The sequence below is a fragment of the Pinus tabuliformis genome, chromosome 7 (genome assembly GCF_031772625.1).
Source record: "Pinus tabuliformis cultivar Carrire ecotype Pingquan chromosome 7, CPIR1, whole genome shotgun sequence".
Classification (NCBI taxonomy): Eukaryota; Viridiplantae; Streptophyta; class Pinopsida; order Pinales; family Pinaceae; genus Pinus; species Pinus tabuliformis.
This window is the reverse complement of record NC_142293.1, coordinates 969591910-969617846: the sequence shown is the minus strand read 5'-3', so window position 1 is coordinate 969617846 and position 25937 is coordinate 969591910. Positions and strand designations below refer to the sequence as shown.

The 25937-nt window shown below is 41.3% G+C and overlaps 1 protein-coding gene and 1 pseudogene across 1 annotated transcript; both read left to right on the top strand.

Annotated features, from left to right (window-relative positions):
* Window positions 1-1765: 1765 nt before the first annotated feature.
* On the top strand, window positions 1766-2397 carry LOC149250840 (RNA-dependent RNA polymerase 1-like). The gene has a single exon (XM_089453764.1). It carries the CDS (start codon window positions 1780-1782, stop codon window positions 2395-2397), a length of 618 nt encoding a protein of 205 aa, XP_089309890.1. The 5' UTR covers window positions 1766-1779.
* A 1864-nt stretch (window positions 2398-4261) lies between these two features.
* On the top strand, window positions 4262-16134 carry LOC149250839 (putative RNA-dependent RNA polymerase 1; annotated as a pseudogene).
* The last annotated feature ends 9803 nt before the right edge of the window (window positions 16135-25937 follow it).

The window sequence follows — 25937 nt, the reverse complement described above, 5'->3', positions numbered from 1 at the left end:
TTTTTTTACTTTAAAAGAGGTTTTCACCTCAAGACAGATTTGATCTCTCTTGATACTTGGTAGATCCGGAATTAAGATGGACCTAAACTAGTTCTTAAACAATGTATACTTCAACAAAGTTTTAAATTTAATCTTTATGGAGAGAAGTTGAGGATAAATGCTCCTTTGAGGGAATTAAACTATCTCAAAGAGTGTTCAAGCTAGAACTTCACATAGTGATAACATCCCATTGTGAGTAGATTGTTCTTCCATCCAATAAATGAGTTTGCCTAGGCCACGTCTCAACTTAATTACAAAAAAATATATTATTTATGATATAAAATCTTTCCAAAAAAAATTAAGCATAATCATTTCAAAATTTAAAAATATTTTAAAAATTAATAAGAAATGTTAAAATAATAATAATAAATATTTTTTCTTCAAAATTTATATTTCAATTATGGGAGGATATATTTAAAATTTTGTTCACTAATTATTGTTTAAAATAATTTAACATTATTTAAATTGTATTTTTAAATAAAAAAATATTTTAGGAACTTAATTTTCTTTTAAAAATATCTCAAAATGGCGCTCACCAGTTTGATCCAATTTCCCAATTGGCAAAGTACTTAACACCTGAAACTTGATCAAATAAACAATCCCTTGAAGCTATATATCATGAAGCTATATATAATTTTAAGTTCACGGCCAAACCAGACACTATATTGGTGTATGAGACCCCCTTGTTTGTGGGACAAAGGACTCACCTCTGTTTGAATACTATGTCTAAAAAATATATATATATTTTATCTCTATAGTTTTCAACTTATAATTTTTCAGAAAAAACACATGTTCTTAACAAGTAACCCAATCTTAAAAATTTATTTAAAATAAATTAATAATAATAATAATAAACAATTTCATGAAATTTTAATAGAAATAAATGTGCTGAAATTACACATTTTCTCTGTCGGATCTACATAATCTCAAAAATTAAAAATTCAATATTGAAAAACACATTTTAAACCAAATAAAAACAAAATTTCCTTTGTATTTAAAAAACATAAGATTTTGCGACCATTTCCAAATCCAAGAAAATACCGTTAAATTACTGTTAAATTACATTTTGAACAAGAAATTACAGCAGTCCTTGAGGTCGCTAGCAATAAAGCAGTTCGGTTGTAAAGTATACCGCGCTCGTTCCACTCCAGAAGTTCAAGGCACCTCAATCCTGTCAATGCCATTATGAAGGACTCCATTTAATCATGCCCATGAAGATATCTTTGCAGGCCACGTAGTTTAAAAGTGGACATAACATGGAATAAATCTCACCAATCATATCGTCGGGCGTTTTTTGTGGGCGAACAAAATGTGGATGGCACGAACATTACTGAAGTATACTTAAACGGCTGGAGCTAACCAGTCATATATTGAGTATTTAATGCCGTCAGAGTAGCACATTACTGAACTATATTTAAATCGCTGGAGCTAACTAGCCGTATTTAATGCCTTCAGAGTAGCACGCAATTTAGCTCGATAATACGGCCGGCAAATATTATTTAATATCAAATTTGCCCGCTCCCGTGTTATCGCCTTAATCGCGTGCTGCTCTAAAGACATTAAATACCCAATATATAATTGGTTAGCTCTGAGTAATAGGTAAACACAGTCCATGATAATGCACAGGGAATCGGGATCCCATTGCAAAGCTTGCAAGACAACTACTAACACTGTGGGAGCTTCTATATAGACACTGCATATATAATTCCCAAACACAACTCATTTCCTCCAGGTTCAGCAATGTTCGGTGGTCGGACCATACGGATTTCAAGATTGCCCGAAGTATCCAGCAACTGCTCAATAAAGATGTTGCTGCTTCAGTATCTCAAGGAAATCCTCAAAGAAGGCTGCGTTTCTGCGTGCAGGATGGGGAACCCCAAAACATTTGCCATTGTGCAGTTTGAGGATGCAAGAATGGCAATGAACATATATGAATTGGCTAAATCTGGCAAGCTTCAATTTTATACTAGACGCATCCTTGAAGTTAATTTCATGAATAGGGACATTGTGTCCCGCCCTAAATGCACGCCCTCTTGTCTTCAAGGAGTGAAGTTGCACATGGGTTACCAAACTTCTTCCAACGAGTTCCATGTATTGCTGTCTGAAAATGATGTATTCGCTGAGTTTGGATTTGATACCAGGACGATTATTCTTTATCTTATTGGACCTTATGACTACAAGTTGGAGCTTTCCTTCGCAGATATCTCGGAAATCAATCTGCGGAATGCGGAAATCAATCTGCAGGATGTGAAAGGAAGGACCAAGGCTCTTTTGCTCCAGGTGAGGTTTCTTCTCCTGCATTGGCCCCTGCACTACATATATTTCGCATTATATTACATCAAGAATGTGGGTCGCTAATAAGCACTGAGTCGAACCTTCTAGCCCTTAGTTTTCACATTAATTTCCTAATGATATCTGCTGATGGAACAGTGATTTGCTTTGCTTCTTACCAATTGAGAAGCCCCGCCCAGTGAGAATGTCCACGTGCACGCCTTGCTCTGAATTGCCTTAAACAATACCCACTGATGTGATATGCTGATAGAACAGTGGTGACATTGATTTAAGACATCTTTTATGGTTTTAGACCTCCCAATGCAGAATGAAAATGCAAGTCCTTAATAAATAGAGAATTACATATAAGTCTGCTCTAAGCTTCGTCATGTCAGACTTTCAAACAAAAAACATCTACTCAATTGGCTTTAGACTCTGAATCATACACTGCATAAATAATCCATTACAGGGTTGAGTGAAAAGAAGCCATTAGTGACTGACACTTGCACATAGTTTTTTTATTCATTAATGTGGTTACATGATTTTCATTATAAAAATGTTATAGCCAATAGCTCAATGGATATAGTTAATCATTGGTTGCTTGATAAAGATGTAAGAAACAGTAGAATCATCGGCAGTTAACCGTCAACTGCCACATTCCCTTAATGATTTTCCACTAATCCTTGCACCACCCTACAATAAAGATTTTTCAAGGAAGAAAATTCTCAAAGACTAATTCATAACCCAATCCTTATGTTGTCAATTATTGGGTCTGATTCGGCAGAATCTGGTAACTATGGATGGCAGACACTCTTACAGAGTTGATTGATCTCTTTTGCGTGATGCTTAATAAATCACAATGAAATATGATGCTGGCATTCTTTCATATATCAATTTGGACAAATTTATGACCTTATAGGCTAACTTGAACTCCTCAAAATGATCTTATCCTTTATGTAACTGCCTATGAGGGTCCGATATTGATGTTCCCATTCTCCTGATTCAGGTCTTGGTCTTTTTACTGTTGTTCAGTTTGGTCCAACCGAGTGCCAGAACTTAGTAGTTTCAAGTCTTGAGTTACATATGAATTCATTGATTTCTGCTAGTATCCCCTATCCGAACACTACATTTCTTTGTCTCACCTGCACCTGATTTGTGTAATCTTTCTAAATACAAGATTCTTCTAGCAAATATTTCTGAAATCTCTCAGAAGTTCGGAACACAAGATTCTTCTAGCAGTAATGGCTGATCTGATTTAGAATAAGGGATAGAAGCACCTATCTTTATACATTATGGAAAATCGAGTCCAAAATTGATCAAATATTTTTTCGCTTGAGATAATCAAACTATTTGAAAAATACAACAAGAAGTTGCTGCACTTTGCAGAAAAGTGAATTGGAAGTGATGCAGCCATCAACGTCTGGCCATGTAGAAACAGAACTGAAAGGAGAAAATATAATTAGCTTAAATCGCATAAAGTCAATTACCTCAAGGGTCATTAGATGCTGGGAAAATATACTTAAGAGCGGTATGTTTATATGGGTCAAGTTGATTGAGAATCAGTAAAGCATGCACGAGAAAAGAGACAAATATTTAGTTTAGGAAAAATGAACTAATATTGGCCTACTATAGCATTGTTTATTTGTATACAACTCTTTACTATAACATTGTATATTTGTATAAAACATAGAATGCCTAATATCTTATGTGCTTCATATATTTTATATTGATCCATTGAAAGCTTGGAGTTCAACACACTGATTTTTTCTTGAGTAGAGATTCATCCTATTAATTCTAGGATGGAAATGGAAAACTTAGATTAAAACCAGGGGCATTTCTTTGAAATGTCTATAGCATTTTATCTTTTAAATTAGAACAAAGAAGAGTTTGAATCTTTCCAAGTGATTAAAGGATCAATGAATTGAATGCTTATCATGATTTCATTTGACAGATGCAGAGTGCTCCAAAGATTTATCAGAAACAGGTATTACCTTTGGGTTCAAATTATAGTGATGCCGAAAGTGATTTGGAAAAGGATGACCCCGATTTTCAGTGGATTCGAACCACAGATTTTACAGTACTTTCCCATATAGGACAATCGTCATGGATATGTTTGGAGTTGGATAATGATACAATCATTTCTCAAATCTGTGAGAATTTTGCACATTACAATAAAATTGAAGAAAAACTCGTTTTGAAATATGGCATTTCATATTCTGCCAGCTTGAATTTGGTGCCGATTATTAGTCCTCCTGATGGTATTCAGTTGCCTTATGAAATTATGTTCAAAATCAATTCACTTGTTCAATTTGGTTTCTTAAGTGGGCCTTCCCTTCACAAGGAGTTTTTCAGTTTGCTGCAACCGGCTACTAAAAGACCACTTGCTCATATACATTTGGCTTTGTCAGATCTTAGCTGTTTGAGGAATACTTGTTATGAACCAACACAATGGCTTCGTAAACAATTTGATCATATCACGAGATCAAATAGATGCCCAAATTCTGCCGCCATTTCTGCCCAAATAGATAGTAGCCTGATGTATGTCAACAGAGTACAAGTAACCCCTTTGAAAGTATACTTCTTTGGACCTGAAGTCAATATTTCAAACCGTGTGACACGGCATTATGCAGAGTATATCAATGACTTTCTTCGTGTTTCCTTCGTTGATGAGAACCTGGGCAGACTCCTTTCAAATGATTTGTCTCTAAGAATGGATAACAGAGGTTCCCAGAAGCGGACAAAACTATACAGACGGATTCTTCGGATCATAAGAGATGGCATTGCGATAGGCAATAAAAGGTTTGAATTTTTGGCTTTCTCATCAAGCCAACTGCGAGAAAATTCTGTATGGATGTTTGCTTCAAACGGCATTGTTAATGTAGATAATATCCGTCAATGGATGGGTAATTTTTCTTCTATCAGAAATGTTGCAAAATGTGCAGCAAGAATGGGGCAATCCTTTAGTTCTTCCATAGAAACTCTGCACATACATGGTGATGAAATTAGAATCATTCCAGATATCCAAGTCCGTAATGGTAACAGAACATATAATTTTTCAGATGGAATAGGGAAACTGTCCCAGCCCTTGGCAGAGCTTGTGGCTTTGAAGTGTGGATGTGAAAAGAATAGCAAGCGAATACCAATACCATCTGCTTTTCAAATAAGGTACGGTGGTTACAAAGGTGTTGTAGCAGTTGACCCGACATCAGTTGACAAGCTCTCTCTCCGGCTAAGTATGTGGAAGCATCATTCGAATAATACTAATCTCGAAGTTCTTTCTTGGACAAGATTTCGTCCTTGTTTCTTGAATCGTCAAATCATTGCACTATTATCTACATTAGGAGTTGAAGATCGGAGCTTTGAAACTCTACAGCAGCAGGCAATTACACATCTAGATGAACTCTTAACTAATCGGGAGATGGCTCTTGAAGTCCTACAAATTATGTTTTCCGGTGACAGTCACAAGGCTGTTATAGATATGCTTTCCTGTGGCTATTCCCCAGACTCTGAACCTTATCTTTCAATGATCCTACAATCATTTCGATTATGCAAACTACTGGAATTAAGAAGAAAGGCACGAATATTTGTGCCGAAGGGAAGATGCTTGATGGGATGCCTTGATGAAACCCGAACATTAAAATATGGTGAAGTATTTGTTCAAGTTTCTCATGCACCAGGAGATAAGCAATACCATGATGCTGGACTTTCTCAATTTGGGCAAAATGGGCTTGATCAGTTGACTTCCGTAATTCAAGGAAAAGTGGTTGTTGCCAAAAACCCATGTCTTCATCCAGGTGATATAAGAATCTTGAGAGCTGTTAATATACATGGACTCCAGCATATGGTTGATTGCTTAGTTTTCCCACAACAAGGCAAAAGGTAAGGACAAAAGATGCCTGATGTTTTGCTTCATTCTCAATCTTTAGCTTTCCACTTAACCTTAAAGTTTTTTGGCTGTGGGCATTCTTCTGTGGTTCCTGCAGCAATACATCTGTTGCCTCCAAACCTGCTAGGAGCATCATTGTATATATTGTATGGCATCTCGCAGAAACCAAATTTCCTGCATGGCCCTACTTCTGTAATATTATATCTGAGTTTGAAGAGAAAAGACATGAAAAATGAAGGTCTATAAAACTAGGTTGACAAGTTAGTGTTTCTAAATAACTAATCTAGATCTACTCTGGGACTAGCCAAGAATGTATTTTTTTACTCTTTATTTCCACATTCCATTCTGTTTCTGTTTATTTCCTTGGTTTTACCGAAAACCCACTTTTACAACTGTCAACAGATGTGAAACCTACTGTGCGGATCACCCCTTGTTTTTACGAACTGATCAAGGGTGTCTATGTTGTAATATGACTCTATATCACGTCAAGAATTTGGATTGAAACTCTAGTATATCAGGCCTCTTTCTACTCATGTTTTCTAGGTATGTGGTTTCACAGAACCTTTGTCTGTATCATGGACTCACATCTGCCTCAAACAATAGCTCTCTACACGAGGAAGTGCACGATAGAGATTGGCTACAATTTGATTAATAAAATACACAGATGTCCATCCTTTGAAATGAAATAATCAATTTTCTTTGTGACATGCCTGGCAAAAGTTAAAACCTCTCTTGTCCAGCAAACAAAAGGCTTTTAAAATACCTTTTAATACCCACTGATCAGACTATTTGATCAAACATTAATTTAGAAGTAACTTTGTACAGATACCCATCCACACTGATTTTCTCTGAAGTAGAGATTTATCCTATGAATTCTATGATGGAAATAGAAGGATTAAGACCAGAGGCATTTTGAAATGTCTATAATATTTTATCTTTTAAATTAAGAACAAACAAGAGTTTGAATCTTTCCAAGTGCTTGAGGGATCAACGAATTAAAGGATTGGCTCATTAGGATTGCATACGACAGATGCAGAGTGTTCCAAGGATTTATCAGAAAAAAGAGGTACCTTTGGGCTGAAATTATGGTGATGGCGAAAGTAATTTGGAAACGGATGACCCTGATTTTCAATGGATTCAAACCACATATTTTACAAGATTTTCCAGCATAGGACAATCGTCATGGATATGTTTGGAGCTGGATAATGGTACAATCATTTCTCAAATCTGTAAGAATTTTGTACATTAAAATGAAATTGAAGGAAACTCTTTTTGAAATATGGCATTTCATATTCTTCCAGCTTGAATAGAAAAAACATGAAAAGTGAGTATCTATAGAACTAGGTTGACAAGTTAGTGTTTCTAAATAAATAATCTAGATTTACCCTGGGACTAGCCAAACATGTCTTATTTTTTACTCTTTATTTCCACACTCCATTCTGCATCTGTTTATTTTTTGGTTTTGCCGAAAATCCATTTTTACAACTCTCACCAGATGTGAAACCTACTGTGCGGATTACCTCTTGTTTTTATGAACTGACCAAGTGTGACTATGTTGTAACTTGTAATATAAGTCTATATCTCATCATGATTTTGGATTGAAACTCTAGTATATCTGGCCTCTTTCCTTTCAAGTTTTCTAGGTATGTGGTTTCACAGAACCTTTGTTAGTATCCTGGACTCACATCTGCCTCAAACAATAGGTCTCTCCACAAGGAAGTTCACGATAAAAATAGGCTTCAATGTGATGAATGAAATGCACAGCTGTCCATCCTTTGCCAAGAATTAATCAGTTTGCTTTGTGACATGCTTGGCCAAACCTCTTTTGTCCATGATCCGGATTTAAACCGGAACGCAACAAATTACAGAGATAACCATATATACAAAGATGCAGCGGAAATAATACTTCATTTCATTAATGGAAAATACTGAAATATGCTTACAACCAGAAATGGAAATAAACCAGCTAGGGCGATGGTAGTTTATCTCTGAGAAGAGATGTGATGGCTACATGCCTCTGAACTGTCTTACAATGAGGCTCGAAGGCCTATTTATTGTTGAGAAACAGTGGAAAAACCCTTAACATTCCAAAACCTAACCCTAGAAGATGAAACGCCAAACTATGGGGCCCCGTTTGGGGTAAGTTGGTACATCAACTTCCCGGGGTCGTAACTTTGGCATACGATCTCCGTTTGACGCATACAATAGCTCGTTAGAAAGATCTATCCGAGCACTATCATTGTTGGAACGGGCAACATTGGTCTATTCCATGACCCATGTTGCCCCCGGATTCCCCAAAAAAACGTCGTTTAGGGCCTCAAAACGGCTCCGGAAGTTCAGGACCCGAAAAACTGCTAAAAATAGTAAGTTGTGCTACAATTAAGGAAACTGAAAATGCTGAGAAGAACAATGGTGGGGGTCCAGGTGGACTTGGCAGGTGGCCACCAATATCCACCTGGATCATTCCTCCCCCCTTAGGAAGCAATGGTCCCCATTGCGTTGAGTTCCTCCATGAGATGAGGAAACTTTTGCTGAACTTGTTCCCTGGTGAGCCACTTGCCCTGCTGAAGGAGTTGGCCTGCTTTGACAACTCGATACAGTTGGATATTCTGTTGGCGAGTGTTCTTGATCTGCGTGTCCATGATCCGATCAGTTGCAGCTTGTTCCATGCAATCTGCATTTAATTCTGTGGGTTTGAGCTGTTCTGCAATGTCGGATGTGTCTAGCAATGGTGGAAAGTATGGCCGAAGGCGGTCCACATTGAACACTGGGTGCAGGCCAAGGAATGGGGGAATGCCGAGCTCAAATGCATTGTCTCCCATAGCCTTAGTAATGGTGTAAGGACCATATCGGAGTGGTCTCAATTTCCGATAGGCTCCAGTAAGGCGTTCCTTTTGCAAATGAAACCAGACTTTGTCGCCCACCTGAAACTTGTGTGGCACCCGATGTTGATCATGTCGCTGCTTGTACTTGGCATTTGATTTCTCAAGAATGTCATGGACCTGCTGGCGAATGTGTTGGATGCGCTCAATGAAGCTGGTGGCCTTATCTGTTTCGGACTGGACATGAGCTGAATTTATGTGAGTAGCTGCAAGTGGCATGGCCACATCAATGGGGCATAGTGGCTGGAATCCCAAACCCACCTGAAAAGGGCTATGGCCAGTGGAGCTGTGAAAAGCTCGGTTGTAGCTGTGCTGAACATAGGGGAGGCTCTCGTCCCATGTGCGTGGATGCTTTGAGTTATACATGCGCAGAATGTGCACAATCATCCTATTGACAACCTCTGTCTGGCCATCAGTTTGAGGATGGAAGGCTGTGGACTTCGTGAGTTTCGTGTCCAGCATTGACCAGAGACTGGACCAAAATGTGCTGAGAAACCGACTGTCCCGATCTGAGATGATAGACTGTGGGATCCCAAAGTGCACCCACACTCGTTCAAAGAAGAGTTTAGCAGTGGCTTCTGCTGTGATATTCTTCTTGCAGGCCACCATAATGGCCATCTTCGAGAACCTGTCGACGACCACAAAAACACAGTCATTTCCATGCTTGGTGGAAGGAAGGCCTGACATGTAATCCATGGAGATGGATTCCCAAGGTCGACTTGGGGTAGGCAACGGGGTATAGAGGCCGTGCTTCTTAATGGTCGGTTTGGCAATGGCACAGGCAGTACATGATCTGATGTACTTTCCAACATCCTGTCGAAGATTCGGCCAATAGAAATAATTTTGCAGAACTGCCACTGTTTTCTCGACCCCGAAATGCCCAGCAGCCCAACTGTAGTGGGCTTCCCAAATCATCTTGGCACGCTCGCTTGAAGGAACACAAAGGTGACCGAGGTGGCATAATAGGGCATCCTGAAGGTGAAAATCTGGAACATGCCGACCCTCCAAGAGTGTCAGGTATGTGTGGCCGAATTCTGGGTCGCTTTTGTAGAGAAGTGGCCAATCAGAAGTCTCGTGCCCACAAGAGTTGAGCACGGTGGTTAACGCCATGATCGGTGGTCGACTGAGGCAATCTGCAACATTATTGGTGCTGCCCTTCTTATACTTGATATTCAAGTGGAACTGTTGCAAGTATGTAGACCACTTTTGATGGCGATCATTCTGCAATTTCCCTTGGGTCTGTATGAACTGCAGGGGTCGGTGGTCTGTGTGGATGACCGTTTCCTTCCCCAAAATGTAATGCTTCCATTGTCGACAGGCCTGTACAATGGAATACATCTCTTTATCATAAGTGGGGTACTTCCGGACTGTGTCTGAAAGTGTTTCACTGTGATATGCCACTGGATGTCCATGTTGAGTAAGGACTGCCCCAATAGCATAGTCAGAGGCATCTGTCTCAACCTCAAATGGTTGTTGTAAATCTGGTAACGCGAGCACTGGTGCCGTGCAGAGGCGATCCTTCAACTCCATGAATGCCTTCTGTTGAGATTCAGACCAAAAGAATTTTGCTTTCGCCCCTCCTTTGGTGACTCGACTCAAGGGCCAAGAAATATGAGAAAACCCCAACACAAATCTGCGGTAGAAGTTGGCAAGACCTAGAAAGCTGCGGAGCTCTGTTAGAGTGGTTGGAGAGGGCCAATCCCGAATGACTTGGATCTTGGCTGGATCGACATGCACCCCCTGTTCATCAATGATGTATCCCAGATACTGAACCTGGGTCATGCCAAAAGTGCATTTCTCCAAATTGGCACATAGCTTGTGTTGCCGCAGTGTTTGGAGAACCTGTTGGATGTGGTGGAGGTGCTCTTCCCAACTCTGGCTGAAGATCAGAATGTCATCCAAGTATTCTACTACAAAGGAGTTGGTGAATGGCCGCAAGATGTCATCCATTAGCCTCATGAAGGTTGCAGGAGCATTCGTCAATCCGAAAAGCATAACCAACCATTCGAAGAGGCCCTCCTTGGATTTGAAGGCAGTCTTCCACACATCAGAGGGTTCGATTGGTACCTGGTGATATCCTGACTTCAGATCGATCTTGCTGAAATATTTCGCCCCCTTTAGTTGGTCTAGGAGGTCATCAATCCGCGGGATCGGGTACCTATTACGGACAGTGATCTTGTTCAGCGCCCGATAGTCAATACAGAGTCTCCACGTCCCATCCTTCTTCTGTACCAACACGATCGGGCTCCCACAGGGTGATGAACTCGGACGAATGTGACCTTTCTGCAGGAGCTCCTGAATCTGCCTCTTGATTTCATCGTTCTCCAGAACGGAGCACCGATAAATTGGTCCATTGGGTAGCGGCGCACCTGGGGTCAGATCGATGGAGTGCTTGACTTGACAGTGCAGAGGAACCCCTGCCGGGGAGGTGAAGATGTCCTCGTACTCCTCCACAACCTTGTCCATCTGTAGTTGTCGTGCAGAGGGACCCCGTCTGGAGGCCGCGGCCACTGTCTTCTTCTTTCCTTGAGAGCGTATCATCAGGAAAACAAATTTCCTGGTTTTGGAAATGATCTTACTGCATTGTTTTGCAGTAATCAAAGAGATGGCGGTAGGTGGTGCTACCTCTGGTATCCTGTACAACTTATTTTCCAATGTAATAATAACAGCACGGGGCCTTGATTCATACACAACATGTCGCTTCCACAAGTATGGTTGTCCTAGTAATACATCACAAACTTCAAGGGGAGCAATGTCACACAATACCTCATCCGTGAAGGGCTTGATGTTGTATGGAAGGCGACACTGTTGGCTCACGCGAAGATCTCGTCCTTGGTGAAGCCACCTAATGGTGTATGGTTGTGGATGTGCTGTGGTCGGTAAGCCCAACCGCTTCACGACCTCTGCCGAAATGAGGTTCTTTTGACTCCCGCTATCAACAATGAACTGTATTGGGGAGCCCTTTATCCACATCTGGGAGTGGAAGAGACGCTCCTCCTCCTCTGGATCTTCGGGTTCATTTTTCTGGATCTTTGCGGTCGCAACAGTGGCGCTGGGATCCGCATCAATGATCTGCTTCCCTTTTTCATTCCCCTTATCGGGTTCTGACTCAGAGTCGGAACATGCATCTGATTCTGAAACCTTTAGCTCAGCCACCAGTGACTGCTTGGCCCGACACTCACTTGTGTTGTGAGTGGAGCTCTTATAGAACTCGCACCATTTTCCAGTGTCCTTTCTCGGCTTCGCGGCGCTGTTCTTTGCTTGCAGCTTCGGCTGGTTGTCTTGGGCTGTCCCGCCTTGGCTTTGTCCTTTGTTCTGTGGTTTAGGGGCACCTTTCCCCTGCTTTGGATTCGCAGATCCAAAGTATCGCTTCTTTTGTTTAAACTTCTACTCGACCTTGACGGCATATCGGTATGCTGCGCCGAGCGAGGAGATGTTTAGGAATTGTATTTCTTCCTGGATGTACTTGTGCAGGCAGCCACGGTATTTGAGTATCAAATGTTGCTCCGAATCCTTGATACCCAACTTTGTGCGAAGGGTATGGAAAAGATTGGTGAACTCCGGCACGTCTTGGTCCCTTCCTTGCCGCAGCGTGGTCCACTTTATGTATTCATCCTCATAGCTTCCAACAGGGTAGTACTGCTCCTTGATGGCATCCCGGAACGAATCCCAGGTGGGTGCGGCTGAAAATAGTGAGCCAGTGCTTTCATCCTTCTGCTCGCAGTAGGTTTCCCACCAGTCCTTGACGTGGGGGGCTGCTTTGAGAAGAGCAAAAACAATTTTTTCCCGACTCGAAAATTCATGAACAGAAAAATAACCCTCTAGCAGATTTAACCATTTATCTACGGCATCTGCGTCTATCTGACCCTCGAATATGGGGATTTCAAAATTAACTTGTACCTTAAAGGGTGTGGCGTTTCCAGAGTAGCCGCTGGAAGCCGATGCGTTGCTTCTGGGTAGCCGCTGAAGGATCTGGGGAAAGCTGTCCATCATCGCGTTCTGTTGTCGCTCGAGGGCTTCTTCGAGCAAGATTTTGATGGGATCTCCTGCCCCCTCGTCTTTCTTCTCATCCGCCATGGGAGGCCGTCGGGATTTGCGAGGCTGGTCTTGCAAAGGTTCAACCAGTTCAAGCCCTAACTCCTTATATCCCGACCTTGTTGGGGACATGCAAAGAAAAACAGAGAAAAAACAGACCGCTCTGATACCACTGATCCGGATTTAAACAGGAACGCAACAAATTACAGAGATAACCATATACACAAAGATGCAGCGGAAATAATACTTCATTTCATTAATGGAAAATACTGAAATATGCTTACAACCAGAAATGGAAATAAACCAGCTAGGGCGATGGTAGCTTATCTCTGAGAAGAGATGTGATGGCTACATGCCTCTGAACTGTCTTACAATGAGGCTCGAAGGCCTATTTATTGTTGAGAAACAGTGGAAAAACCCTTAACATTCCAAAACCTAACCCTAGAAGATGAAACGCCAAACTATGGGGCCCCGTTTGGGGTAAGTTGGTACATCAACTTCCCGGGGTCGTAACTTTGGCATACGATCTCCGTTTGACGCATACAATAGCTCGTTAGAAAGATCTATCCGAGCACTATCATTGTTGGAACGAGCAACATTGGTCCATTCCATGACCCATGTTGCCCCCAGATTCCCCAAAAAAAACGTCGTTTAGGGCCTCAAAACGGCTCCGGAAGTTCAGGACCGAAAAAACTGCTAAAAATAGTAAGTTGTGCTACAATTAAGGAAACTGAAAATGCTGAGAAAAACAATGGTGGGGGTCCAGGTGGACTTGGCAGGTGGCCACCAATATCCACCTGGATCAGTCCAGCAAACAAAAGGCTTTTAAGCCTTATAAATTCTCTCTTTGTTCCCCATTATAAGGTGGTATGAAAAGTCAAAACTTTGGTGTATGTAACTCATCACTGGTTCTGGCTGGCCCGCGTGACACATATTCCCAGCGTTTAAGTTCACCGTCATACTTAGGGGAACAAGGTTTGAAGTATGATGCAAAATTTATTGCTTTTCCAATGCGTAACATCATTTCCCAGATGTTTGAAGTAACATCGACTAATATATATTGAAAGCCTATGCAGGGATATAAAATTTATTAGTTTTTGAAATATCGTTAAAAAGTTGTAATTTTGAAAATGCAGGCCCCACCCGGATGAGTGCTCTGGTAGTGATTTGGATGGTGACGTTTATTTCGTAAGTTGGGATGAGTCACTCGTTCCACCTCAACAGGACTCACCAATGCAATATGTTTCTGAGCCACTGAAAGTATTGGATCATAATGTGACGATTAAGGAATAGCTGATACGTGGGTATATGCAATTTGACGATTAAGGAATAGCTGATACGTGGGTATATGCAATTTGTATTTTGTTGGTGGAAGGCGAAAATAATTCTAAAATTTTTACATGGATGTACCTGCATGTTGGACATGTTAATAGTAAAAGTGGACATGTTAATAGTAAAAGTGCTTTAACCATAGGGACTTAATTAACGGGACTTGATCAATGGAAGTAACTCTCGAAATTATAGACATACAATCTAATCAAAAGATGTTTATCATTATTTTACTAAAATTTGGGATGCTTTAGGCACTTATCGCTGATATATTACTAATCCCATTGACCACATCTCATTTAAACATATGAATCCTGGTACATTGTTTGGTTTAATGTTTTGTACGGTTAAGAGGAGAATATTACCGCACTTATCTGGAAAAATGAATGGTTCACATAGTTGTTTCTCTGTGATTATGATTTTTTCTTCATTTGCGATCATATTAATTAAACCAATGATTATATGAAAAGAGATTGTGGGCCTTCTTTTGTTTGGTTTGTTTAAAACTTAAACACGAGATCTGATCCGTGCATTATCTTATATGATTTTGTTTTATGGTGCAGGAGATTCAAGAGTATTTTGTGAATTATATGGTGAATGACAGCTTGGGAATTATAGCCAATTCTCATTCTGCATTTGCTGACAAAGAGCCGCGTATGGCTCGGAGTGCAAGTTGTCTACAATTAGCTAAGCTATTTTCAAAAGCAGTTGATTTTGCAAAAACTGGTATTCCTGCGCAGGTTCCTGCCCATTTACACCCAAAAGAGTATCCTGATTTCATGGAGAAAGAGGATAAGCCAACATATGAATCAAAACGTGTGCTTGGTAGACTTTACAGGTCTGTGAAAGACTTAGCATCAGAGACTCTTTGTATAAGCTCATTTACAGAGGAAGATGCTCAAAAGGCATATGATAATGATTTGGAGGTGGAGGGATTTAAAATCTACCTAAGTGAAGCCCTGGTGCACAAAAATTGGTATGACTGTAAGTTGGCATCATTGATGGATTATTATGGGGTCAAAACTGAAGCAGAAATTACCAGTGGAAACATCATAACTTTGCCAATAGTTCATGGTAAATGGAAGCATGGAGATCTAAAGGAAACCATCAGGTATGCGGTAAGGTCTCTCAGAAATGAAGCGAGGGGGTGGTTTGAAAACGGCTGTGATGATTACCAGAACACTGTAACCAGCTCCGCTGACAAGCAAAGTGCTAGGGCACCAGCTTGGTATCATGTAACATATCACCCGGATTATTGGGGCCGTGCAAATTTAAAAGGATATGGTACTAGCGATCCCCATTTTATAAGTTTCCCGTGGGTTGTATATGACAAACTACTTAGCATCAAACGCAAGAAGCTTCCTCGTGTTATTAACACAAAATAAGAGGCTTCAGTTAGTACATTATGCCATTGATACCTATTTAATCATGTGAGCAAGTTGATCATGTTGTTTCAAGTAGCATGAGTGCTCATAAGAAAGGCTTTCTATTGGAAACAGGTTCGTCAGAGTGAACTCAAGAATAGACCTCAAAGGGATGGAGCCCTCGGTAGTCATCTCTGTTCAGCTCGAGCCTCGAGGATCATAAAACTTCACCTGTAAAATGCAATGTTTCACCGTGAGATGTGAGGTGGCTGGTGTCTGAGACAGCTAATGTGCTTACTTGTGTTTACGTTTCAGGGTTTAAATTCTGTTTCACTATATTACTGACGGAGATAATGAATTATTTTTCTAGGCGACGAGCAAATTATGCATGGCTGGTTTCATTGGCAAAAGGTGCCATGCTCTGCCATAATTCCTCTACGTAAGAGTATAAACTTAATTAATGCTTGAATATAATCAACAGTGATCTGTATACTTCCGAGCAGAGATCAATAGGATAGGACTGTAAATGGTAAAACCATTTTTGTCAAATAGCTTTAAGTGAAAAGAGGACCGTGACATCAGACGAACAACTCAAAATGGAGGATTCAATGCTGGATACCAATTAAAACTAAACGTAAAAAATGCATTTAATCTCTCGGCTTTCACTTTGAAAAATGAATTAACCCTCCGTTGCTGGCCTTTAATAGTTTTCCATTCAATTTAATGCTTATATCATAGTAAAACGATACAAAATCCAGATAGATTTTCTAGTTGTGTTCCTCTTAATTAGAGTTATTGCTCAAGCCAATATGTCCTAGAAACAGAGAGTGATTTTCACGTTTTGAATGGGCAGGCCCCACAAGTAATAGGACTTATAATAGAGCGATCAATTTAATCTCTTTGCTTTCACTTTGAATTCATCTATGTTGAGACCATCTAGTAGTTTTTCATTCAACTTGATGTTTATATCACAATTTAATGATACAAAATCCAATTAGATTTTCCAGTTATTACCCGAGGTAGTATGGTCTAGAGACACTGTTAGTTTTAGGTATGTTCTATGCTTAGAGCACTTTATTTCAATTTTCACAGTTAGCTCAATATCTTTTCCATATTAGCAAACACATTAGCATTAAAGTAAACTGCAGATAGAACATAAACATAAATCGCAGAAGACAAGCCAAGACAAGATGACACAAGATGTGTCGCTATCCAGGGACAAACCCCAATGTGGGGAAACCCTTGATCAATTCTTCTTATATGTTCTTCAATAGTTCAGCAGAGAGAGATAGTGCGTTTACAACAAAAGTCAACACTTTGACTTATTTAGATAAGAACAAAGATCATCTCTACAAAGATTATACATGAGATTAGTTGAAGACATGTTGCTTCAACTAATTCTCCAAGGTGACTCCTTCACCTATCGTTGTGTTGCATTTCGTCATCAGCACCTCACCGCGCTGCACCCATCATTGCTATGCTGCATCTCGTCATGCTTCATTAATCATGATTGTACCCATCACTATACTGCATTATGTGCCATTGTTGCACCATGTTGCTATACTGACCTATGTGTTGGCTACATCTTGCTTGCTTGTTGTCCTTAGCATGCTTGTTGTCCTTTGCATGTTTGTTGTTGCATGCTAGCTGTCCCTTGCATGCTAGCTATAACATTGCATGCTTGGTGTATTTGATGATAAGTACCATACAACTGTCCCAATGTTAGTTAGTTGTCGCTTGCATGTTGCTTTCCTTCGAAGATAGATGCTCTGGCTGTTTTGGTAGTTTCGACAATTTCCGTTGTTCCCAATAGTTCTGGAAGTTCTAACAATTCTGGTTATTCTCGACAGTTACGATAGTTCCGACAGCTTCGATAGTTCCGGCTTCTGCCCTTTGCATTAGCTTTCCCGGCTGTTCTGGCAGTTCCGCTATTCCCTATAGTTCTAGCTGTTCCCGACAGTTCCAGCAATCCCAACAATTCCGGCAGTTCCCTGCAATTCCGGCAATTATGACAATTCCGGCTATTGTTCCCGATAGTTCCGGTGTCTGCCCTCTGCCTCAACTTTCCCGGTTTTTCTGGTAGTTCCGGCTATTCCTGGCAGTTCGGCTATTCCTGGAAGTTTCGATAGTTCCAGCAATTCCAGCTATTCCCAGCAGTTCCAACAATTCCTAGCAATTCCAGCAGCTCTGGCAATTCCGGCTATTCCCGAAAGTTTCGGCAGTTTTGGCTTTTCCCGAAAGTTTCGACAGTTTCGGAAATTCTGACTATTCCTGGCAGTTCCAACAGTTCTCGGCAGTTCCGGTGGTTCCGGTTGTTCCCGGTAGTTAGGCGGTTCCGGCTGTTCCCGGCAGTTTCGGCTTCTACCCTCTAGATTAGAGCAGCGTTATCCCTTAGAATCTATCCTCTTAATAAAACCCAAAGACAAGTAGAGAGGAAGAGATCCCAAGTGTGTTGAAAATGACTTGAAGGCCACCTCTATTTATACTAAAACATTGAGCACAAGTGGGGTTTATTTGCTTGCTGGCCTACCTTGACGCAATGTCCCATAACACAAATAAATTCATATCTCCATGAATACTTATCGGAATCGGATGATCTTTGGATCAATCCTACACCTCTCGATGAGAGGGATCCAAGAAAAATATCAGCTTCCATTAATAAGATGACCCACATGGAGTTTGGCCCTCGTTGCCAATTTTTAACACTCCCTCTCAACTATGGAGAACACCATCCGCTGATCCATATGTCACTATACTATCTCTGCCATCAGTGCCCTGCACTGCTCTGCTCTACTGAACCATGAAGAAGAAGAATTGATCGAGAATGTCTCATACCATTCTCTATTGACCCGAAGTCAGTTTCATCTGAAGAGAGTGTCACATCACTCTCACTGGCCCGAAGTCAGTTTTATTGATCCCAGATCAATATCACAAGAGAGTGTCTCAAACCACTCATGCTGATCACAGATCAGTTTCATTGATCCTAGATCAATGGAGGTCATCCTAGCATAGGGAGTACGGTAGATACATCGATGCGTCCATCGATAGTACTACTATGGTCCCTAACCCCATTTCCCTACTCACTGATCAGATGAGCGGTACTTCCCATGAGTCCCAGACTGCATGGGTAGGATGCCTCGACAGGAGAACTAATTATCCTATCCACAGGAGAACGAATCATCCTGCCCCATAGTCGCCACAGGAGAACTAATTATCCTGACCCACAGGAGAACTAATCATCCTGTTTCACAGTTTCCACGGGAGAACTAATCATCCTGGCCCACAAGAGAACTAATCATCCTGTTCCACGGTTGCCATGGGAGAACTAACCATCCCAGCCCACAGGAGAACTAATCATCCTGTTCCATAGTTTCCACGGGAGAACTAATCATCTCGACCCACAGGAGAACTAATCATCTTGTTCCACAGTTTCCACGGGATAACTAATCATCTCGGCCCACAGGAGAAATAATCATCTTGTTTCATAGTTGCCATGGGAGAACTAATCGTCTCGGCCCACACGAGAACTTATCATGTTGTTCCACGGTTGCCATGGGGTATCACAGGGGAAGGTTGAACTTATCCTCCTGTACATAGAGCACCACCAGGGGAGGGTGAGTCGCCTTGTGGTCGTATGTTGCTCCAGTAAGTACCCCAAGCCCCCAGAGCTCCTAGAGCTCAATGCATGCAACATGCAGGACCCTTATAAGAAGGTCTCTCAACGACTCCAAGTCGTTTGGGAAAGTCACAGATTTGACCTTTCCCGAGGCTTTGACAAAATGTCTACGACCTGTACATCAGTCTCAATGCGATGGAGCCTCCTCGCTCATCGACTTACCATATCCCAGATAAGGCAGTATCTGATGTCTATCTGCTGGAGCAATCATCGAATACGGGATTCCTCAATAATCGAATCCCCCCTCTAGTTGTCACATAGAATCACAGTGGTATTCATCATGTGTACAAACAACTCACTGAAGAGCTTCCACAACTAGGCAGCTTCATATGAGATCATACTCGTAGCTATGTATTCAGTCTCGGCAGTGCTTATAGCAACCGACTTCTGCTTCCTACTCATCCATGATATCGAAGTAGAATCCAAAGAGAACTAGCGTTGAGAAGTGCTCTAGTGATCCTCCACACTGCCTGCCCAGTCAACATTCGAATAATCATGCAGCTTCATATTTCTGGCAGTGTATCTCAATCCATGAGAAATTGTGCCCTGAAGATATCTCAGAAGATTCTTAGCACCAATCCAGTGAGGCTCAAACAAATATGAGCTCACCATGCTAACTACAAAACATATGTCCAGACGGAAGTTCACCAAGAACATCAATGCAAATAAGTTTATGGAACTCAGAGGCATTTCCCAAATCTGGTCCGGCATCATCACCATATAACTTGTGAAAGTTAAGATCCTCGAGGTAGTCACGAGCTTGCAGTTTACCATTCCAAATCCGGAATCTAACTCCCTCTTACTTTTGCAAGTGAGAGGTTCTGCACCTGTTTGAAATAGGTCGTCCTCAAAAGGTGTTGGTATCAGAGGTCTATCATCCACAACCTTCAAACAATGGTTTGGATCAGCTTCACTCTTAGTGAATCTCAACTTCATTTGACAACTATCAATCCTCTCATACTACGCTCGGGGAATTTTGCTTCAAGCCATAGAGGGCTTTCTTCTACCTGCATACGTGAGATTCCCGATCATGAATCTCAAACCCCTCGGGTTGTTCCAAACCTGTGGACCTACTACATGAGGGGAATGGTTCCCTTGTAAGATTTTCCTTCGGAACATCTCAAACATGTACTTTCATGCTCTTTTTGAATTTAGGCATCCCTGTCACCATCTGACTCATAGAACTCTTGTGCTATGTGTCAATGGACATGGTCCTCAGTGGAGTTCCTGCAACTTGATACAACCCTGAACTCAAAAACATCTTTGAAAATTCTATTTTCAAACACGTACCTTTCCATCGATGAGTGCCACCCAGTAACCTTTGACTTCCATCGCTGAAATGGACACCATGTTCTTCTTGCGATCATGTGCATAAAAGAAATTCTATAAATGAATCGAGTTACCCTCATTCAATTAAGGGGTAACATTCCCTACACCCTTTCTGGGATAGGTGGCATCGGTTCCAAGTATAATCCCACGATTGTTTCCATCTCTACCAAATTAGAGAGTGCACCCTACTATATGATGAAGTGCCTTGAAGCACTACGATGAATACGTTAGATTCCCAAAGAATTTGAAGGAGAGGGCCAATACAAGATAACGCTTCTTTATCTTATCAAAAACAACATTTGATTCTTCATACCTGGGGTTCCTTGCTTTTTTTTTGAAGAGTCATCCATTTTTTTGATGACCTGCATTACCTGTCATTCCTTTGATCATTGAAGATGTCCCTGGAATGATTGTTATATTCATCAAGAGATGTGTCTCTGCCATTCAGACACTCCTTTGCATAATGGCCGAACTTATTGCAACCAAGGCATCTTCCTTTCCTTCCACCCTTAGATCCGGACTTCCCAATGAAGTGATCTTTAGGTTGGCCATCAGAAACTTCTGCTGCGTTATTCTGATAATATTCTCTGCTTTGACTTCACCCTTTGAATTTGAAGAGGGATGAGGAATCCACTGATCCTTTTGTCCTTTCCCAACTGTCTTCAATGATTGCTCTTTCACTCTTGCTTGGGCATTGTCTTCACCTCAGTTCTGATACCATGTTAGTTTTAGGTATGTTCTATGCTTAGAGCAATTTATTTCAATTTTTACAGTTAGCTCAATATCTTTTCCATATTAGCAATCAAATCAACATTAAAGTAAACTGTAGATATAACATAAACATAAATCGCAGAAGACAAGCCAAGACAAGAGGACACAAGATGTGGCACTAGCCAGGGACAAAGCCCAATGTGGGGAAACCCTTGATCAATTCTTCTTATATGTTCTTCAATAGTTCAGCAAAGAGAGAGAGAGATAATACACTTACAACAGAAGTCAACACTTTGACTTATCTAGATAAGAGTAAAGATCACCTCTAAGAGATGATACGTGAGATTAGTTGAAGACATGCTGCTTCAACTAATTCTCCAAGGTGACTCATTCAAGTATCGTTGTGCTGCATTTCGTCATCATGCTGCACCTCACTGCGCTGCATCATGTTGCACCCATCATCACTATGTTGCATCTCATCATTCTTCATTAATCATGATTGTACCCATCACTGTACTACATTATGTGCCATCACTGCACCATGTTGCCATACTAAAGTATGTGTTGGTTGCATCTTGCTTGCTTGTTGTCCTTTGCATGCTCGTTGTTGCATGCTAGCTGTCCCTTGCACGATAGCTGTAACATTGCAGGCTTGGTGTATTTGCTGCTAAGTACCATACAACCGTCGCAATGTTAGTTAGTTGTCCCTTGCATGTTGCTCTCCTTCGGAGAAAAATTCTCTACTTGTTTTGGCAGTTTCGGCAATTTCGGATTTTCCCAACAGTTTCGACAATTCCGGCTATTCCCGGTAGTTATGACAATTCCGACAATTCTAGCTTTTCCTAGTAGTTCCATTAGTTCCCAGCAGTTTCGGCTTCTACGCTCTGCATCAGATTTTCCAGCTGTTCTGGCAGTTCCAGCTATTCCCGACAGTTCCAACAGTTCCGGCAATTTCGACTATTCCTGGCAGTTCCGCCAGTTCCCGGCAATTCCAACAGTTCCGACAATTACGACTATTGTTCCTGGCAGTTCCGGCTTCTACCCTTTGCGTCAGCTTTCTCAGCTGTTCTGGTTGTTCTTGGTAGTTTGACTATTCCCGGCAGTTCCGACAGTTCCAGCAATTCCGGCTATTCCCGGTAGTTCCGACAGTTCCTAGCATTTCCGACAGTTCTGACAGTTCCGATAATTCCAGATATTCCCGACAGTTCCGGTAGTTTCGGTAGTTCCGGATATTCCCGGCAGTTGCAGCAGTTATGGGAATTTCGGCTATTCCTGGTAGTTGGGTTGTTCCAGTTGTTCCGGCAGTTCCCGACAATTTCGGCTTTTGCCCTCTAGATTAGGGCAGCGTTATCCCTTAGGATCTCTCCTCCTACTAAAACCCAAAGACAAATAGAGGGGAAGAGATCCCAAGTGTGTTGAAAATGACTTGAAGGCCACCTCTATTTATACTAAAACGTTGAGCACAAGTGGGGTTTATTTGGTTGCTGGCCTACCTTGACGAATTGTCCCATAACACAAATAAATTCATATCTCCATGAATATTTATCTGAATTTGATATCTTTAGATCAATCCTACACCTCTCGATGAGAGAGATCCAAGAAAATATCAGCTTCCATTAATAAGATGACCCACATGGAGTTTGGCCCTAGTTGTCAATTTTAATAGACACTATGTGGCAGGACTTGTAATAGAGCGATCCATGGTCGATCTTGTAGTATGAGGTCAATCCATGAACCCATGATCAATCCTGTAGTATGACATCAATCCATGACCTTGTGCTACTCAGGAGCATCTACAATTGTAGTAGTAGCACTAGCAGAATCACACTTGACTAGTGTGAGGTAAATAGAGGTTTGGGGACAGTAGAGTGGTGTCTTTATAGTTTTTTGCGGTAGGGTCTAATTGCTAGGAATTAGATTTTGGGTTTTTTTATTTTTCCTTCACCATTTTTAAATTCTATTTTTCATACACAGTTGTCATGGTGAGGTTTAGGACTGCCTTAGCCAAGTAGCACTAGTTTTAATACCAAATTGAACAATTGGTCAAGTCAAATCAGTAAAGGGTTAAGTTGGACAAGTAGACTGAGTATGAGTCAACTTGGTTCCAGTTTACACTAGGTAGGGTATTGTTAATGGTGTTGGACCCACCAACATGTCAAGGGGATCTCCCCAGTAAGAAGTCCCAATTAGACCTCAAACCGTTTGGTGTATGAGTCCCAACAGTGGGTCGTAAGGTAATTCTTTGACCGTGATGTCACACAGAGGAAAGTAAGATAACTCTATTAGTAGCAAGGGTGTGACTGATGCAGACAATCAAGGAATGTGTGCAAGAGGTTCCAACACTTCGAAAGGAGAGGAGGGTGAAGGTGAGTTCCAGGTTGAAAGGGATCAATCCCAACTCGGCTAGGAACACACCACACAAAGGATATGCACAGCTTCCAGTGAAGCAGTCCACTCGGATGCGGAAGTCACAACATACAAGGTAAGATAACACGAACAACACTCACTGATCAATCTGAGACGAGTGTGACAATTGATATAGCAAGGTTCATGAGAAAGGTCTGTCTAATGTCTAGCAGAGCAGTCGACACGGACGGTGACAACATCAATAACATATGAAACATATTAATAACAAGATTCATATAATTGCATGTGAATCAATTCATACACAAGCACATAAGTTAAACAACACATATCATTAAACCAACCATAGCAGTCCAACTACAATAACAACATATGCATGAAAATGCGTTGGCTCTTATTATATAAAGAAGTATATGTCACAATCATACAATACATCCATGTAAACCTGCTAGCCCCAACAGTGGAACGTTACAACCACATCTGCCTACTCCTCCAAAGAGATGTACTAGCTCTGTGTAGTGGAGAAGCCAATGCACGTTACGATACTGTCAAAGTTTTTTTCAAGATAGTCTTAGTAGAAGCTTGGCTGACCAAAAGCCTATGTAATGAGTTATGAGAGACTATTTACAGCAAAGGGTGGGGTGACCCTTGACATTCCCCTTTGTGACAATTCAACTACCCTCATGACTTTTCACCTACTCTATGACTATTACATCCAACCGTTGACACTTGACTTACACTTGACATGACTCAACATTACAATGCACATGTACTCATGTGAGACATCACTGACACTAGGTCCGTTGTGGTGAGACCAACTCTTTGACATGCTTGTGATGGTGAAGCTGGTGAGTTGATGCCAAGCTTGATTGTCCATGATAGTGTGCATGCACCTCATGGTGACATCTTGCTGAAGCGAACTCTTGCTCTCGTTGCAACTGTTGCATTGGTTCGGACCCTTCATCCAACTCATCTGCTAACATGCGCATAGTCTTCTTGGGTGTGGCTGAACCAACAACACACTAATGCATAGTGCCCGTGCTGATCTTCAAGGGTGTGCTGGTGGTCATGCGCATCAACTTGCCAAAGTGCATGTTCAACCCTAGTTGGACTTGCTTCTTGTTTTCGCCTTGTTGAGTGTGTTGAATGGGTTGCATTGCATGTGTGCGCTCAACGACGTACATGTTGTTGGATCCTTTACATGTGATCAACAACACTGCTCACCATGTTTTCTCTGTGTCAGTTGCTGGAATGGATCCTTAACTTGTACTTGCCGCAGTCTCATCCGTTAGTGCATGTTGCGCCGATTGTTGTTCTTGTTCATGCTACAACTCATTGGACCGTCTGTGCAACTTCATGTTCTTCCTAAGTTGTTGCTTCAACACATGAAATTCCTTATTTGTTCCATCTTCTACCTTTGTGCGATCTCTATGTCGCGACATCACTTCATAGCCTGTGTCTCCAAAGTTGCTTTCATTATCAGTGGATTTGCTTGATCTTGTAACTTTGCTCCGCCTCTATGTTTTCAAAAACCTTCCTCTTGCATTCGTTGCATTCAATTCATTCACTACATTCGGTATGATTCCTTCACCTACTATTCATGATGCTACTTGCTGTGATGTTGCACTTGATGTCTTCGTGAGTAGGCAAGCTCATAGACACTTGATCGAATGCACCCCCAAGCGTGCTCTAAACAGTGTCTTCATCTCTGCTCTCCTAGAAGCCATTATACCTGTACGGCTGAGAGAAAGATGAACACCTACGATACCTGGAGACATGGAAACATTCATAGCAAGCAATCTATCAATCGAAAACCATAATGAACATGTGAACTGACTTGCAACATACCTGGGTGAATGATCATGAAGGTTGTGAAATTTCGGCCGGGAGGTCGGGAGACCGACTGCCAAGACTACATAAGGCACAGTCCGAGCTGCTAAGAGACTGACTGACTACTGGAACTACACATTGAACAGTCCAGTCTGGCTGTTGATTGCTGGGATTGCACATTGAGTAATTCCAACTGGGAAGGACTGCTAGCCCAGGGACAA